General features: G+C 36.2%; 1 protein-coding gene across 4 annotated transcripts in view; it reads right to left on the minus strand.

The window, feature by feature from the left end:
- The window catches only part of UBR5 (ubiquitin protein ligase E3 component n-recognin 5), a 133,119-nt gene that overhangs the window by 87,912 nt on the left and 29,010 nt on the right, over nucleotides 1–16,197 (minus strand). For all 4 annotated transcript variants that reach the window (XR_012128341.1, XM_073229914.1, XM_036995290.2 and 1 more), the window contains exons 2-5: nucleotides 6,624–6,668; nucleotides 6,172–6,253; nucleotides 5,654–5,730; nucleotides 4,804–4,923 (exon numbers count right to left, since the gene is read on the minus strand). Coding sequence is in view for 3 of the 4 variants with exons in the window: in XM_073229914.1 (XP_073086015.1) it covers nucleotides 4,804–4,923; nucleotides 5,654–5,730; nucleotides 6,172–6,253; nucleotides 6,624–6,668 (324 nt within the window). In the remaining variant the exon portion in view is untranslated. The remainder of the gene's footprint in view (nucleotides 1–4,803; nucleotides 4,924–5,653; nucleotides 5,731–6,171; nucleotides 6,254–6,623; nucleotides 6,669–16,197) is intronic.

A 16,197-nucleotide genomic window follows, 5' to 3' on the forward strand; every position in this document is an offset into this window, starting at 1 on the left:
GACTTGCTTGGCTTTCACATTTCAAATCCTGTACTAATTATTAGCTCAGATTAAACTCCAAAGAAAATACAGTACCTCAAATGAATGAAAAGCAGCTTAAACCTACCATCTATTATGTCCAGTGACAACAAGTAACAGAATTAGATCACATACTAAATGACAGATATTTAGATATTACTATCTCCTTGTTAACTTTACTACTGAACACAAACTCTCTTTCCCAAATATTTTTGGTGGTGTCTTACCCTTACCATGGTTTGAAATGAGTTTAATGAAAATACCTAGAAGATTTTTGAAACATCTCCCATGATAAATTTGACTAATCATGAAAGGGAGAAAACAGCAGCAGTTAGGAATCTTTAGTACACAAACCTTCCGAATAGCAAAAAACACCAAAGGGACAAATATATAAATTCCCATAAATTCTGACTGCTATGCATTCCTAAGAATGATCAGCCAAAATAAATGATCAATTTTCAATTCTCCATGTTGACAGAAAAGCAAAACAACTAATTATCCCAAAATGTATCAAATGCAGCAGTCAAACAGAGACCACTTGCTCCAATTCACAACACCTCTCTGAACCCAAAAGGAGCCAGCCTAGACTGTGAAGGGAGGAGGTAGGAACTATGGTGTGTGGGGATGGTCTCTCATATTTGATTGTATTTAGTAAATTTAGGGCTAAGAATCCCTTTCAGGGACTCAAGATCTGCTTGTCCTAGATTCTCTAGCACATACTACAAATTGCAAACTTCTCCAAAGTTTATTGTAATCAACACAAAAAGAGAGAAAACTCACTATACAACTCAAGTGGAAAAAATTTATTAGGAAGGAAAATATTTTTGACTATAAAATTTATTTATAAAATAACTCAATCACAAGTTCATCATCAACAAACAGGGAAGAATTTTCATAGAGGCTGAGTAAAACATAAGTCTTTAAATGCTTACACTTGGTAGACATCTGCAAGACCCAACAAAGGCAAACAAATGACCGGTAATGGCTTAGTCACTGGGCTGTGACATTTTTCAATTCCATAATTTATGAACCCAATGCTAAAGAAAGCTTACACAGCTTCTTCAGAGGTAAGGGGTGGGGGAGGGGGGAGAGCGACAGAGGGACAGAGGAGGGAGGTGGGAGGAAAGGACAAGACAAAAATGTGGATGGGAAAAAGAAGTATGGGCAAGGATGGGTAAAGGGACTCAAAAATTATTGATTCTCTACATTCTAAAGTCTTAAAATTAGCCCTAATCTTCTTTGGAGTAGGTCTACAGAGGTTTTATTCAAGCTCAAATGTACTATGCTTTATTACATCTGTAGCGTATTTTATTAGCAAAGTCATAAAATCTCATTGCTCTATTTCAGTCATTCTGTCATGCAGTCTATTTTAATTGGTTATATCCAAATTTTACTTATAAAGAGAAGAGAATTTAAATCTAGGACAATTTGAGCAACATAATAAATAACAGTAATAGGTTATAAACTATAGAATAAAACAAATATCCATGAGGCCATAATGATATAAATAAATGAATAAAAACAGAATAGAATAGAATGAGCAAGGACGCAAAGTTATTCCTTACAGTTGAATTCCAATTAGTAAGTGTAAAAGGAATGATGGAAATTCTTTTTAAAAAAAATCACTCTTTGGCCTACACCATAGAAATGATTAAGGCAAAAAATCATCAATGGATGCTAATGAAGCATAAAAATAAGATATTTACAGTCAAAAAGTACATCTCCACAAAAAACGTATTAATTACAAAGAGGAAGAGAATAAAGACACCTCCCCAGGGAAGACATGCAGTTGGCAAATAAGCAAAAGAAAAGATGCTCCACATCATATGTCATTAGAGAAATGCAAATTAAAACAATGAGACACTACTACACACCTATTAGAATGGTCAAAATCAGAATACTAATGTCATCAAATGCTGACAAGAATGTGGAGCAAAAAGAATTCTCACCCACTTCTGATGAGAATACAAAATGATACAGCCATTTCAAAAAAGTTTGCTTGTTTCTTACAAACATAAACCCACTCTTACCATACAATCCAACAATAGGGCCCCTTGGTATTTATCCAAACGAGTTGAAAATACATGTCCAAGCAAAAGCCTGTACACAATGTTTAGGGCAGCTTTATTCATAACAGCCAAATTGGAAGCAAGCATCCATCAGCAGGTGGACGGATAAATGAACTGTGGTACATCCAGACACTGGAATATCACTCAGCACTAAAAAGAAATGTGCTATGAAGCCATGAAGAGACATGGAGGACACTTGAGTGCGTATTAGTAAGTGGAAGAAGCCAACCTGAGATGGCTATATGCTGTATCATTCCAACTATATGACATTTTGGAAATGACAGAACTACAGAGGAGTAAAAAGATCAGTGGTTGCCAGGAGTTAGGGGGAAAATGGGATGAACAGGTAAGCACAGAGGAGTTTTTGAGTAGTGTAATTACTCTAAATAATACTATAATGGAGGATGCAAATCATTATACATTTGCCCAAACCCACAGAATGTGCAACACCCAAACTCTAAAGTAAACGATGGACTCTGGGTGAAATAATGTGTCAACCGATGTAGGTTCACCAACTGTTACAAATAAATCCCTCTGGTGGGTGATGTTATACATATGCAGGGGGACAGGGAGTATATGTGAAATCTCTGTACCTTCCACTCATTTTCACTATGAACCTGAAAACTGCCCAAAAAAATGCTTTAAAAAAATTGTATCATCTAGGTTTAATCGTGAGGAAACAACAGACAAATGCAAACATGCTACAAAATAACCAGCTATTTTTCAAATTCATCCGGATCTGGAAAGATAAAAGACTGAGAAACTGCCCCAGACTGGAGGAGACTACAGAGGCACGACATCTAAAGGCTGTATGGGGTCCTGCATTGAATCCTGCACCAGGACAGGGTAATGGGTGGACCAATTGGTAACATTTGAATGAACTCTGTATATTAAGCAGTGATCAGTGTTAATTTCTCGGTTTTGATTAAGTACACTATGTTTATAAAATGTAAACATTTGAAGAAGCCCCATGAAAGTTTCTGAAGCTTTTTAGAAGTCAAACAATTTCAAAAAGAAAAGTTAAAATTTAAAAATAAAGAATACAGGATTAGGAACAAATGCCACCACATAAATGGATAAACTAAACAAGAGGTCAGCAAACGTTTCCCGTAAAAGTAGATTTGTAAATAGTTTATTTAGGCTAATGTCTAATAGCCTAATTAAATACAAGCAGTTTATTTAGGCTCTGTAGGCTAAATGTCTCAAATGTCTCTGTCATGACTACTCATCTCTGCCATCTTAGCACAAAAGCAGCCAAAGACAGTAAGTAAAATATCAAGCTTGACTGTGTTTCAATAAGAGGAGGAGGAGGAGGAGGGGTCAGATTTAGCCTGAGGCTGCAGTTTGCTCACTCTACAACTAAACAGAGATTTTGATCTTTCAAAAGTTTAACATAGTACCATAAACCCTAGTTCTTTCTTAAATAAATGTCAAACTTTCTCCAGGTTTTAACAAATAAAATTGAAATTTCATCTATTATTGCTATTTTTTTCAGAATTCTTTATCATACACTGTTATTATGTTCACTGTGTGCACAGAACCACTAAAAAGAGACACATAACAGTTTAATAAAGATCATAGCTAAGCTTCCTATTAATAATTCCAGCACAGAATGAGCTAAAGGTGGCATTTAACTAAATTGACCTCCTTTAGACCTCAAAATAATTAGTTCAGCACTAAACAAAAAAGCAAATAAAGAAAACATTTTGGGCTCTCAATTTTTAAATTTAACTTTACCTAGAAATTCTGTGTCAAAAATGTTTAAAATCTTCCTATTTCTCTTATTTACATTTTAAAACAATGTAAATTGCTCCTAGTTATATTTCTCTGATAAGCCTTTGTACACATATGCAGACTTGACTGATTCAACATTATTTAATCATTAATTGGGTAATTTCAGAAAATCTGGCTCTTCAAGAATTAAAGTATAAAATGAGTGAAATTATCTGGCCTGAAATTTGTGTACCATTTCTTTAATTTGATAGCATTATCAACTTTGGATAAAATATAAGAGTTAAGTATCTAATTTAAAGGGTATACATCTTATAAATAATTTAAAAAGTAAAAAGTACAAACTTAGGAAAAATAAGTCATGGGGATGTAATGTACAGCATAGTGACTATAGTTAACAATACTTATGGTATATTTGAAAGTTGCTAGAAGAATAAATCTCATCACAAGAAAAAAGCAAATTTTGTAACTGTATGGTGATGGATGTTAGACTTAACTGTGTTGATCATTTCACATCATACACAAATATCAAATTATTATGCAGTACACTTGAAACTAATGTTTTATGTCAATATACCTCAATTTTAAAAAGTAAATGTAACTTTATTAAGGGCTATAAGGTTTACTTACATGATTTTCAAACCTCGCTAAATCAACTCTGAAAGATCTGGGCATCAGAAATATATGTTAGATATTTTTACCCAAGAATTTGTCATAAAAGAAGACAAAAGACGGCATCACTGAAAAACATAAATAATATAAATGACATGATGATAACCATGTCTTTTTTAAAAGGCTAGGAACCTGGGTTAACTGTAATTAGCCTTTGTGGCTAACCATAGTGGCACACCATGAGCAACATGAGCTCTGGCCTCAAGTTCAGGTGACTCCTCACTCCACCACCAGGTACTGAAGATGATCACTCACAGTGAAAAGCACTCACAAAGCAACAGCCAGCGCAGACCATTAACCAGCCACAACTTACCCCAGGGTGTTGCCTGCCAGCCTGCCCAGAGTCTCAGAACCTGAGAGAAACCATGGAGAGTCACTTGTCCTACCCGGCCTCGATGTCCTCCCCGCCCCTGAGTTGCTGTTCAACTTTGACCTGGGAAACAACAAGCGGTGGAACAATCACAGAACTGTCCCCAACTGCCTAGGAAAAGCCCTCAATTCTGGGTTCTAACTGTGGTGAAGTAACAGCTAACAATTCTCTGATTACTCCTCCTGAAATGTATGCTTCACATCAAAGAACAAACCTAACCTGAAGCCTCAAAACAATCCAGGGGCCTGATTGAAATGGTTTTCTTAGTTCAACTGCAAATGAATTGTCTGTAAATGATACTTTAAATCTTTGAATGTAACCATGCTTTCCTTAAAAGTGATCACTGAAACTAAGATATTACCTAGCAACCTTTTTAATATGCCATCATTTATAAAATAAGACCAAAGTTTTAAAGACCCTGTCATTTTCAAATTGAATTACTTGATTTTGAAATATTAAAAGGGAGAAAAAACATGATCTAAAAAGTCATTTCAATCAAAGAGAGCAGATCTGACTTGGGACCTACCAAATACATCATCATTCTTCTGGTAACCTATTCTGTTAAGTGATCATGGACTCCTCTGCTACTTTTAATGCTAATATTTTAGCTATAAATCACTGCTTGCATAAATATTAAAATCAAACTACAAAGTAACCATTTCACTCTATTTTAAGTGTCTCATTTTCTACAATCCTTTTTTTTTAACTTGAGGGTTACCAAAATCAAAACACAAGCTTAACAGAATACCTTTCAAGAGCTAAATATTTAAGTAAAAAAGTCATCATGTCTTACCCATCATTATTATCGGGTTTACCCAACTCCAATCTGTCTGGTTGTACTGAAAAACCGATCCTGCAAACTCTACCATCCTAAAAGCAAAGAAAATAGAAATTTCCAAAGTAAAAATGTGTATTAAAATGTGAATTTATTCAAGAAACAGATTATGTACCTATCACCATCAATTCTGAAGACAACAAGCTCCCTTGGAGAAGGTGCTCACGCCTAACATGGGGAAATACGTTTTACAGACATTATCAAGAAATAAGTAAACATGACTTAGGAAATCTCAATCTAGCAGCATTCAGAGCAAGGAAATTCTTGGGTATCAGGAACTTCTCCATTCTGTTACTAATTTTCTAAGCTCTACTAAATAATTTAAGGTTTCTCTGAGCCAAGAGAATTTACACAATGAGGAAATGGAACTGGGTGATCTGTTTTCTGATCTGCAAATGCTGTTTTCCATGGTTAAAATGTGAAGTTGTATTTTAACTCTTTATTTCCACTTCTCTATCTTAGAGCAAACAATTTACCTCAAGAAGAAAGGCAGCATGATTTGGTCCCACCACACATTGTTTAATAGTAGCCTGTTCCAATACATTCAAAGGGGGATGGCTGGGGAATTAAAAAAAAAAAAGAACGCAGGTAAGATTTTTTAATAGCAAATACATCCTGGGGTTTTTCCTTTTTAACCCAATTAACAGAAGAAAAAAATCACTGGCAAAACCTATTTGATAAAGTAATATTTACTTATTTTAAAGCAATAATTGAAAGATGATAACAATCATATCCCCCTAGTCTTTATAGTTCCCTGGTATGCCAGATTTTTAAAAAATCGGTATGAACAGAAACTGTAATTCAAATGAGCCCAATTCATAAAAAGTTGATTGTTAACTTAAAATATTCTTAATAGCTGCTGTCTAAATGAGTTTTTTCCTAATAAAGAAAAATGATTCAAGAAATTTAAGTATCTTAAAACTCTTACCTGTTTAAATTATATTTGTTCAGTTTCTCTGAAACTTCCCGTAACCTTTAAAAACAAAACAAAACGTGAATAAACCATATGTACAGATCCTTTGCAAAAAGAACAGTTCTGTTAGGTACTTATGCCTTTATTTGGGTGATTTCTAACAGTAATATACATAAAACTTGCCATGGAAAGAATGTTTTTAATATTGTCTTTGATTTTTTTGCTCCAAAAAAGATCACAAATCAACTTTATACCTTCCTTCTCTCACCTCCTCATTATTAAATTCAACAGTAATCTTAATCTCATTTAACAGATGAGGAAACTGAAGTTTTTAGAGTTTACAGAACAACAGTGGCAGCAGAGCAGGTACTTGAACCAACACCCAGGGAAAAACCACTTTTTAAACACTTGTGTACAGATGCCAAAGAGGTCTGGAATATATATGCTTATCATGAAATGAAAATCTTTCACAAGCATATATCTACTAAGAATTTAACACAGTGAGGCAAGAAAAGCCCAAAAGCCTAAATGACTTAAGACTTAAGTCTCAAGATCTTGAAAGGCCTTATGACACAAAACTGTGTAAGTTACAATCTGTCTACAGCTACATCTATAAAAAAAGAATGACCCCTTCCATTTTTAAGAGTGGGAGTATGCTTAGAAAAACCTCAAAAGGTTATATAACAAAAAGATATTAACTCATATTACCTAATGTTATTTTACTGTTTCTCTCAAGAAACATCTTGAATATAAAATACTGTAATACTCATTTAAACTAGGCATTTCTGTCAACCTAAGAAGTCATTTTATAATGTAAAGATATAATCAAATGTAGAGACTTGAAGAGTTCCATTCTATTAAGTTACCAAATAATCACCTGGTCTTTCTAAAGTTTTTCTGAAATAACTCTCTTAAAGATCAAAGTGGTATACATATCCAAAAATAAATTATACCTTAAAGCCAGCTGAGGATTAAAAAGTTGCCACAAATTACATATTATATGGTCAAATAACCTAATAATTTCAATAATTCTAGTAGAAGCCAGCTGTCTCTCAGCTTTATTCTCTAAAATCCTCTGTCCAGTGCTGAGGAGCATCTTTCAGTATATTGCCCAACACAGAATCTTAGTCCTATGCAAGAATAACTTTCAAACGATGCCATTCTTAATTTCTCCCCCAAGAAGTACCTATTCACTGGTAACTTTATTCTCACTCCCAAGAACAGCTTCTTATCTTGTGTGGCTTAGGCCTCAGTACATTTTCATTTTCACAACCTAGTGCTGCAGTTACTTTCATCAACAAAAATGTGTTTTCATCATGTGCTACAGAGACAAGCTTTTTCACTGAATCCCAGCTAGCTTACTGACAAGTCACACTGCTGCACCCCAAGAGTAATGTACTGTGGAACTCAGGAGCTCTGAGAGGAGGCTGACTAGAAAACAGGGAAAAAAATAAACTGGGAGGTTCCAAAATGGGCAATCACAACAGCCTTCAGAAGACCCAGAGCAGAGGCAGGAGCTCGCTCTCTCTCTCCTGGGCCCACATTTACTATGAGTAATTTACAAAAGTTCTCAGACTCCAGCCAGAAGGTGAGAAAAAGCTTAAAAAGATTTTAGTCCCCTAAACCATAGTAGAAACACTTTCAGGGAGTACTTGTTCAAGGGCATACAACTAAATCTATTCATTTCCATTCCTTTTTCTTAGCCCAACAACTGTTGCTAGATAGAGCCTTCACAAAGTATACAGTTGGAGGGGGTGGGCACAAAGGAATTAAATTTGTTAAAGCCTTTTCAAAGCTGGACAATAATCATGGCTCCAAATATCATTCCACCTACATAATAGTTATAAAACTAAAATAAGCTTTTGAGGACATCAAAATGTTACAAAGTAGAAGCTGAAGAACTCAACAGCAAATTTCAGACTAGTAAGGGATAAAAGAAATGGCTACTGCCCTCAGTTAAATTTTATCTGAAAAATCATGGTAGATTCCTAAAACATCTGATATGTAAGCCCATTTGTACTGGAATCAATACCTACTGGATAGCACCTCACCTACTATTAACTGGCCTCACAAAAGCCATCAGGTTTCAGGTTCTCATCTATGCAAGGAAAGACTAATAGTCTCAACTCTGGTTCTTTTCAGTTCTTAAATTCTTATGGATGTATAAAAAGCAAATATATCAATGGAGGATATACATGTAACATTTATATGGAAAGATCACTTAGTAATTGTCACATTCAATTCATTTCACCTATTTGAAACTTTCAGATACAAACTGATTTACATGGACACTCAGAATGTTCCCCTAAATAATCAAGTTTTTTAAATCTCTTAAATTCAATCCCAAAAATTAATACAAAATTTTTTATATATATATACAAAACTTGTATCATTCCTCTAAATCTTGAAACAGTTGTCATGACTAAACCTACACATTAGTTTACACAGATCCCACATAAAAGTGACAAACCTTAAAGCAAAAAAAGCTAGCAATAAAACAAGGACTATTTATTTCCTATTAACATTACAGTCCCCAGCAGACATGCAAATCACATAATCACTGCAGGCCAATGATCACATTCATTTAAATATAGTTACTAAATGTCTCTACATAAGTATTAGGTGCTTGTCTACAGAATCTTCCTCCAAAAGCTTAAAATGCTTAAAGATATTAACTTTCTCTCTTCTCATAGCAACATTAACAAGTTTTCCACTTTTAAAATAAACAGAAAACCACCCTAGAGCTCACCAACTTCCTTTTTAGAATAAACTTTTACATGCAGTTGTGATGAAAAACAATTTTAAGAGTACAGCATAACAGTACAAAACAACCTCATAACTCAGCAGTTAATCTCATTCACGGACAAACAAGAAAGCCTTTGTGGGGTAGCTTTTAACACACAACGGATAGATTAGCAATAAGGTTCTGACAATCCTTAGTACTCCTACACCCAAGATTTATTCCATATTCTGATTCTCTAATCTATTTTATTCCTTTAAATTTATATACATTGTACAGAACCAGAGGCTGAAATTTTTTCTAAAGCACCAAGGTAAGGTTAACAGCAAACTGCTATTAACAGAGAGACAAGAAATCAAACTGAACAGTACTTGCTAGAAACTAACATATTTTGTTGCTGCCCTTGAAATTCCCTATAATTTCAGTCCCATTTTCCCAAATTCAACACTACAATTTCAAAGATAATCCACCTTCTCCCTGATCCTCAGTGGCACCAGCACTCAGGGCAGTCCTTCAGTCCTGTCTGCCTACCCCCACAGGGTAACACACCGCACGGCCACACACAAAGGCCTGACGGGAAGGCAACCGTAGGGATTTCTAGTTCAATTTTTAAAACTAAAAAATGTAGATGTATTTAGATCCCTAAAAGGTTTCAATTCTCCAGGACAGAAAGGTATTCCTGACACCCTACCTTCCACAAACTGATGGTTTTAGGGTATCTCGAACTGTAAAAGAAGGTGCACTGCCCATGTTTCACTCTGATCAGCATCATCTGCCACCAGTACATTTACTCCAGTCTCATTCCTACCGATTTCAGGCCCAGCTCAAATGCTACCTTGTCCGTGAACGTTTCCTGGTAGCCCTAATTTTCTTCCGTGGTAAGTCTATATAGCTTCTCCCTCACATAGGACCTTCACGGTCTACACTGCAGTCATTTGTGTCTGAACTGGCTTTACAGACAGTAAGCAAAGAAAGGATAAAATTTAACCAAATCTTCTCCCAATCTTCCAGTTCTTTAGATATAGTTCCAACAGTGAAAAATGTATAATTACTTGTATACAGCACATTTCTGAGAGGCAGAAAAGGTTCCTGATCTTAATCTCAACAAAGCTCCCTCCCCAGGTCTCCCACCTCAAATTAAAGTTTAGAACAAGCAAGAACAGTGTGAAAATACAGAGTTCTTTTAGGACAGTTGCCCATATAACTTATAAGCAGACCAGCTAACAGAAAGATAAGATTAATAACACACCACTTACCCAATAATCATATTAGCAAACAGCCTTTAAAGGGACCTCACCTCCAACCTCCAGATATCCGTTGATGGAATAAAACTTTCACAAACCAATATAATTTCATTCTGGAATAAAGGCCTTAGCAATCTATACAAGGAAACAACAGTCAACAGGTAATAAGGTAACCTACAACACTAAATCACAGATTCATACAGAAAATGCCTTAAAGCTCACTTCTTGTCACCACATCAGAGAGGGCAGGTATTGCCAAATTTCAAATGTAGTACATTATGAACTTATGCCCAGATTATTTTCTTGTAGGAAAAGAAAATACATTTTTCTTGAAGGAATATTTCTGGCATCACTCCAAGGACAAGCTCTCTAAATTTTAAAGCCTAAAACTCAAGAAGTAATGAAGCTGCTTATTTCTGGAGAGGGGAGCAATGGCTATGTTACCAGAGATGGGAGATACTAGAGTCAAACCCATCTCTCTTCACAGACCATGGGTGTTCTGTTCATCATCACTTTCCTACGTACAGGCAGTAGGTCCTAAACTTTTCAGAAACTGTTCTTTCATCCAACTATTGTGCCACACTATTACACTGCCACCTCTGAACTGCTTCTTTGCATACCACCTGTTCACATTATCTCTGATAATCAATAAATTCAAGCTATCATGGGGTAGCCCTACCTGCCGGCCACTGTCACTGGGAGGAAAGGCTGTGCTTCACGTAGTTTGCAGAGGGCATTCTGAGATGGGTCACCGGCATGAGCTAGCATCTAGCAGGCACACCCCACCCACACTGGACAACTTACTCCACCCAGTCCAGAGAACACCCAACGCCACATCCTTTCTCACACAGTTCTATAGGGAATGGCAAACCACCTGTGATGCACCCACAGGTGAGCCCCCATAGGGGCTTTTGGGCATAAAATGGAAGGGGGTCGGCTGAGTCTCCTCCACATGCTGCAATGTGGATTTGGTTTTGTGTGAAGGGGACACACCCACTACCCACCCATTCTGTGTTGTGACCTAACTATCAGGAGCTACCTTGATTACTGAGGCTGAGGGTGGTGGGAAGAACCTGGAAAGGATTAGGGTGGCCTCGGCCCAAGCAAGAAGCACCAACAGTTAGGGCTGATTCTCTTTATCTCTGTGATTGTGAAAGACTCTCACTGTAGATCTGAAAGTTGACTTTAAGACATTCAATTTTCAGATACATTTTTTGAAATTCATTTTGTATTGCTTCTATCTTAATTTAACCTTCATCATGGGTTCCTCAACTTTCAGATTTCTCAAAACAGTCAATGGGAGTGGGGATCACTAAAGAGAGAAGTAATAAAGCTATCTGGACAATACACACATGGGGAGAAGAATCACTACACCCCATTTTCACAGCAAAAATGGAAGAAAGCCATATTAGAATAAATATTAAATCAATTTTTAGCTAATTTTAGAAGTCCCCATTTTGTCTTTAGAAAGCTCCAAAGTGTAACATTAAAGAATTAAGTAATACAATTAAAAAATGGGCAGAGGAGCTGAACAGTTCTCCAAAGAAGAAATTCAGATGGCCAACAGACACATGAAAAGATGCTCCACATCGCTAATCATCAGAGAAATGCAAATTAAAACCACAATAAGATATCACCTCACACCAGTTAGAATGGCCAACATACAAAAGACAAGCAAAAACAAATGCTGGCAAGGATGCGGAGAACGGGGAACCCTCCTATACTGCTGGTGGGAATGTAAATTAGTTGAACCATTGTGGAAAGCAATACATATGGAGGTTCCTCAAAAAGCTCAAAATAGAAAACAAATACCATTTGACCCAGGAATTCTACTTCTAGGAATTTACCCTAATAAGCAGCCCAGTTTGAAAAAGACATATGTACCCCTATGCTTATCGCAGCACTATTTTGACAATAGCCAAGAAATGGAAGCAACCTAAATGTCCATCAGTAGATGAATGGATAAAGAAGAAGTGGTACATATACACAATGGAATATTATTCAGCCATAAGAAGAAAACAAATCCTACCATTTGCAACAACACGGATGGAGCTAGAGGGTATTATGCTCAGTGAAATAAGCCAGGTGGAGAAAGACAAGTACTAAATGATTTCACTCATCTGTGGAGTATAAGAACAAAGAAAAACCTGAAGGAACAAAACAGCAGCAGAATCACAGAACCCAAGAATACACTAACAGTTACCAAAGGGAAAGGGACTGGGGAGGATGGGTGGGAAGGGAGGGATAAGAGTGGGGAAAAGAAAGGGGGCATTACGATTAGCATGTATCATGTGAGGGGAGGCACAGGGAGGGTTGTGCAACACAGAGAAGAGAGGTAGTGATTCTACAGCATCTTACTACACTGATGGACAGTGACTGTAATGGGGTTTGTGGTGGGGACTTGGTGAAGGGGGGAGCCTAGCAAACATAATGTTCCTCATGTAATTACAGATTAATGACACCAGAAAAAAAAAAAGAACTAAGGAGTAAGATTATTATAATGGCCAAAAAGAAACTAAAAATGTTACCAGAAGCAAAATCAAAGACTTTAGGATTTAAGAAAGCAGGGACTATTAAGTTTATTTCTTTATATCTCCTATAGGTTTTTCTTTAAAAATAAAATCAGAATCTCTGGATACCTATTTTCCACCTCCCCAAATATTAAGTCTTTTCCACAGCCTCCTTTCCCAACCCTTCATAAAGTACTTTAAAGATTCTCAAACTTTTTGATCTCAGGACCATATTACACTCTGAAGAACTGAGGACCCCCAAAAGCATTTATATGGGTTACATCTACTGGTATTTGGACCATTAAAGTAAAAATGAAGAAAAATTTGAGTATTTTTAAAATCATAAGCTCTTTACATATTGACATAAATTACCTTATGAAAGAAAACTATTTTCCCAATAATATTTGTAATGGGGAACTGTTACATTTTTGCTGCCCTCATTATTTCCAGTCTTAATATAAAATAGCTGGCTTCTCAGATTTGCTTCTCCAGCCAGTATGTCAGTATATATTGTTTTGGCTGAAGTATATCAAGAAAAGCTGACCCTATATAAACAAGTTGTTGGAGAATGGAGGGATATTTTAATATTGTTTTCAGTTCATTGCAAATGTCCTTCTTTGATATTATACCAAAACTTAACAAGTGGTAATTTCTTAAAGTTTGGGGCAAATGTGAAATCTACAACTCAATGAACTTTTGTTGTATCTTTTGCCCATCCATGCATCAGTACCAGCATGCACTAGTCATTTGGAAAATATTGGTTTACTGACTTAATGCCGACCTTCAAAATTATGCCTGTGAAAGTCACTACTAATCTATATGTCAAATTCATAGTGATGAAGACACATTTCCCAAAATTCTAAATTTTAGAAATGACAAACTCACTTCATTTTCCAAGAAATGTCTGTCCATATCCACATTTGAATAACCAGTTTGTCAGTCACTCTTTCAAGTAAAAATTGTGTTCCATGATGAAAGCAGCTAGTTCACCTTGCAACTAAAACAACTGCCAAAGTGCTTTTCTGCAAGACAATGTTCGCCTCATTTTGTCACATCATGTACAATACTAAAGTGACATGTACTCAAAGGTTAAGATTTAATAAAGTTAGTCATTTTGACTGCTTCATCAAGGACATTGTGAAGTGAAACTGGCTTTTTTTCCTGTAAGTGCAAAAAAGTGAAGAATACAATTAATTCTGAATACAGTTCGGTACCACTATTTTGATTTGTGCTCTAAGAAGCCAGTATTTTACACCCACTACTTTTGAACAACAGCACAAATTTCAAAAAACAGTGAGAAATGACAAAATCTCAGTACTATTATGAAGACAGTTTTGACCTCAGGGTCTTTGGGACTCCAGGGCCCACAGACACACTCTGAAAACTGCAGTACTGTTTTAAAATGCATAGTGCCACTGAAAAAAACAATGCTAAATCAATGTTAGAGAAGAATAATTGCTTGTTGTGGATAAAATGAAAGTTCCTGTGTCCAGGATTCTCACTTGGCCCTGGTTAGCTATCTCACTACAAACGTGTGGGCGACATGTTATTGACGCTATATAAAGAGTTCCGCCCAGTGTTCTGCACAACACGGTGGCATAGCTCCAAGGCTGCAGGGGAGCAGAGCAGAGGACAGAGACTGCTGTCCAGGTAGAGTGACCCAGAGGACAGCTGTGCGGATAAAGAGGTCCAAAGCGGTTGTGCAGGCCCAGAGGCAGAGACCGGCTTGCTGCGTGCAGACTCGCTCTGAGTGGATGGGATTTTAGTGACTGACCTGCCACTGTGGAAATAAAATTGGATATAACCCTTTCACCCCAAGAACATTCTACTGTCATTTCTTTGGTCACACTGAATCCATAGTGAACTGGCCCAGGGCTGAAACCCATTTGTCAAGACACTCATTTTCTTACGTTTTACAGACAAAATGTCAACCAAAATTACCTAATTATGCACTTTCAAAATACTTTCTAAATTATGGATATTCTTTGATACTACACCAAAACTCAACAAACTGATGATTTCTTAAAAGTTGATTGTAATACAGAATCTGAAATCCAGCAATGAGCTTTTCATATTATTACATTAAAACCCATTGGTCCAACTTGCACTCTGAGGAATTTATTTACCCACAATGACTGTTTAGGTATAAAGTGGCACAGCAAAGCATCATAAAGTAATATAAGCATATTTAAAAATTTAATACTGCTCCCTGATAGTACTAAGCTCCCATAAAAGGCACTAAGCATCTTAATCATTCACTTGCCAGTGGTTTTCAATAAAGGAGGGAGAGGCTGGAGGGGAACAGATAGAGAAGAACCTCTTTAAGATTTACATACATGCAAATAATACAGTCAATTACTAAGGTGGGGTGGGGCACTTAAGGAGATGTCACAAACTGCCTTGTTACAGAAGTATACATAATACTGAATCACATGGCATTTAAAATTTAAAGATTTTTTAAAATTCTTGGCCAATATTTAAACTTGGAAGATACCATACAAAATTTCAGATCTCTAGCTTCTCTTGAAAAATGAGACCTTATCAACTGAGTTTATATTCCCTAGTGGTGACTAAAGGTGCGCTTACCTGCCTAGCACCTGTAGGCATCAGGCTTCAAACCACTGATAAAGGATTACTCCTCTCAGCCTCTGATAAAGGTCCTTTCCTTAGTGAACATGAATCTAATCAGTTTTATAATTTAAATCTCAGCTTGTACATTGATCCCCTAGTAGATATCTGCTCAGCTGTAAGTCTTAACATTTTATTTCTCTGACTCGTTAATTTCTAAATTAGCAGTCTGACTTTCCTCAGTTTTTGTCTACCCAAAGAAAAGTAGTGAACACCTGACTTTACTCTTAAATGACCCCCAGATCATACAAGCAGTAGCTTTGTAGAGGAAAAAATTCTTCTGTCAGCTTCCTGAGTAACAATCATAGGTAGGACTTATACATACTTTATGCTTATGGGGATGACAAATGCCAGTTTATATGTGTTCCTGTTACTCTACATAAATGATACAGGACATTCACTTTCACCTTCAAGATGCATTCAAAACAAAAAAGAAGAGATGCTTCCAAATATTATAAATTCATAAA

This window comes from Manis javanica, chromosome 2 (genome assembly GCF_040802235.1).
Source record: "Manis javanica isolate MJ-LG chromosome 2, MJ_LKY, whole genome shotgun sequence".
Taxonomy (NCBI): Eukaryota; Metazoa; Chordata; class Mammalia; order Pholidota; family Manidae; genus Manis; species Manis javanica.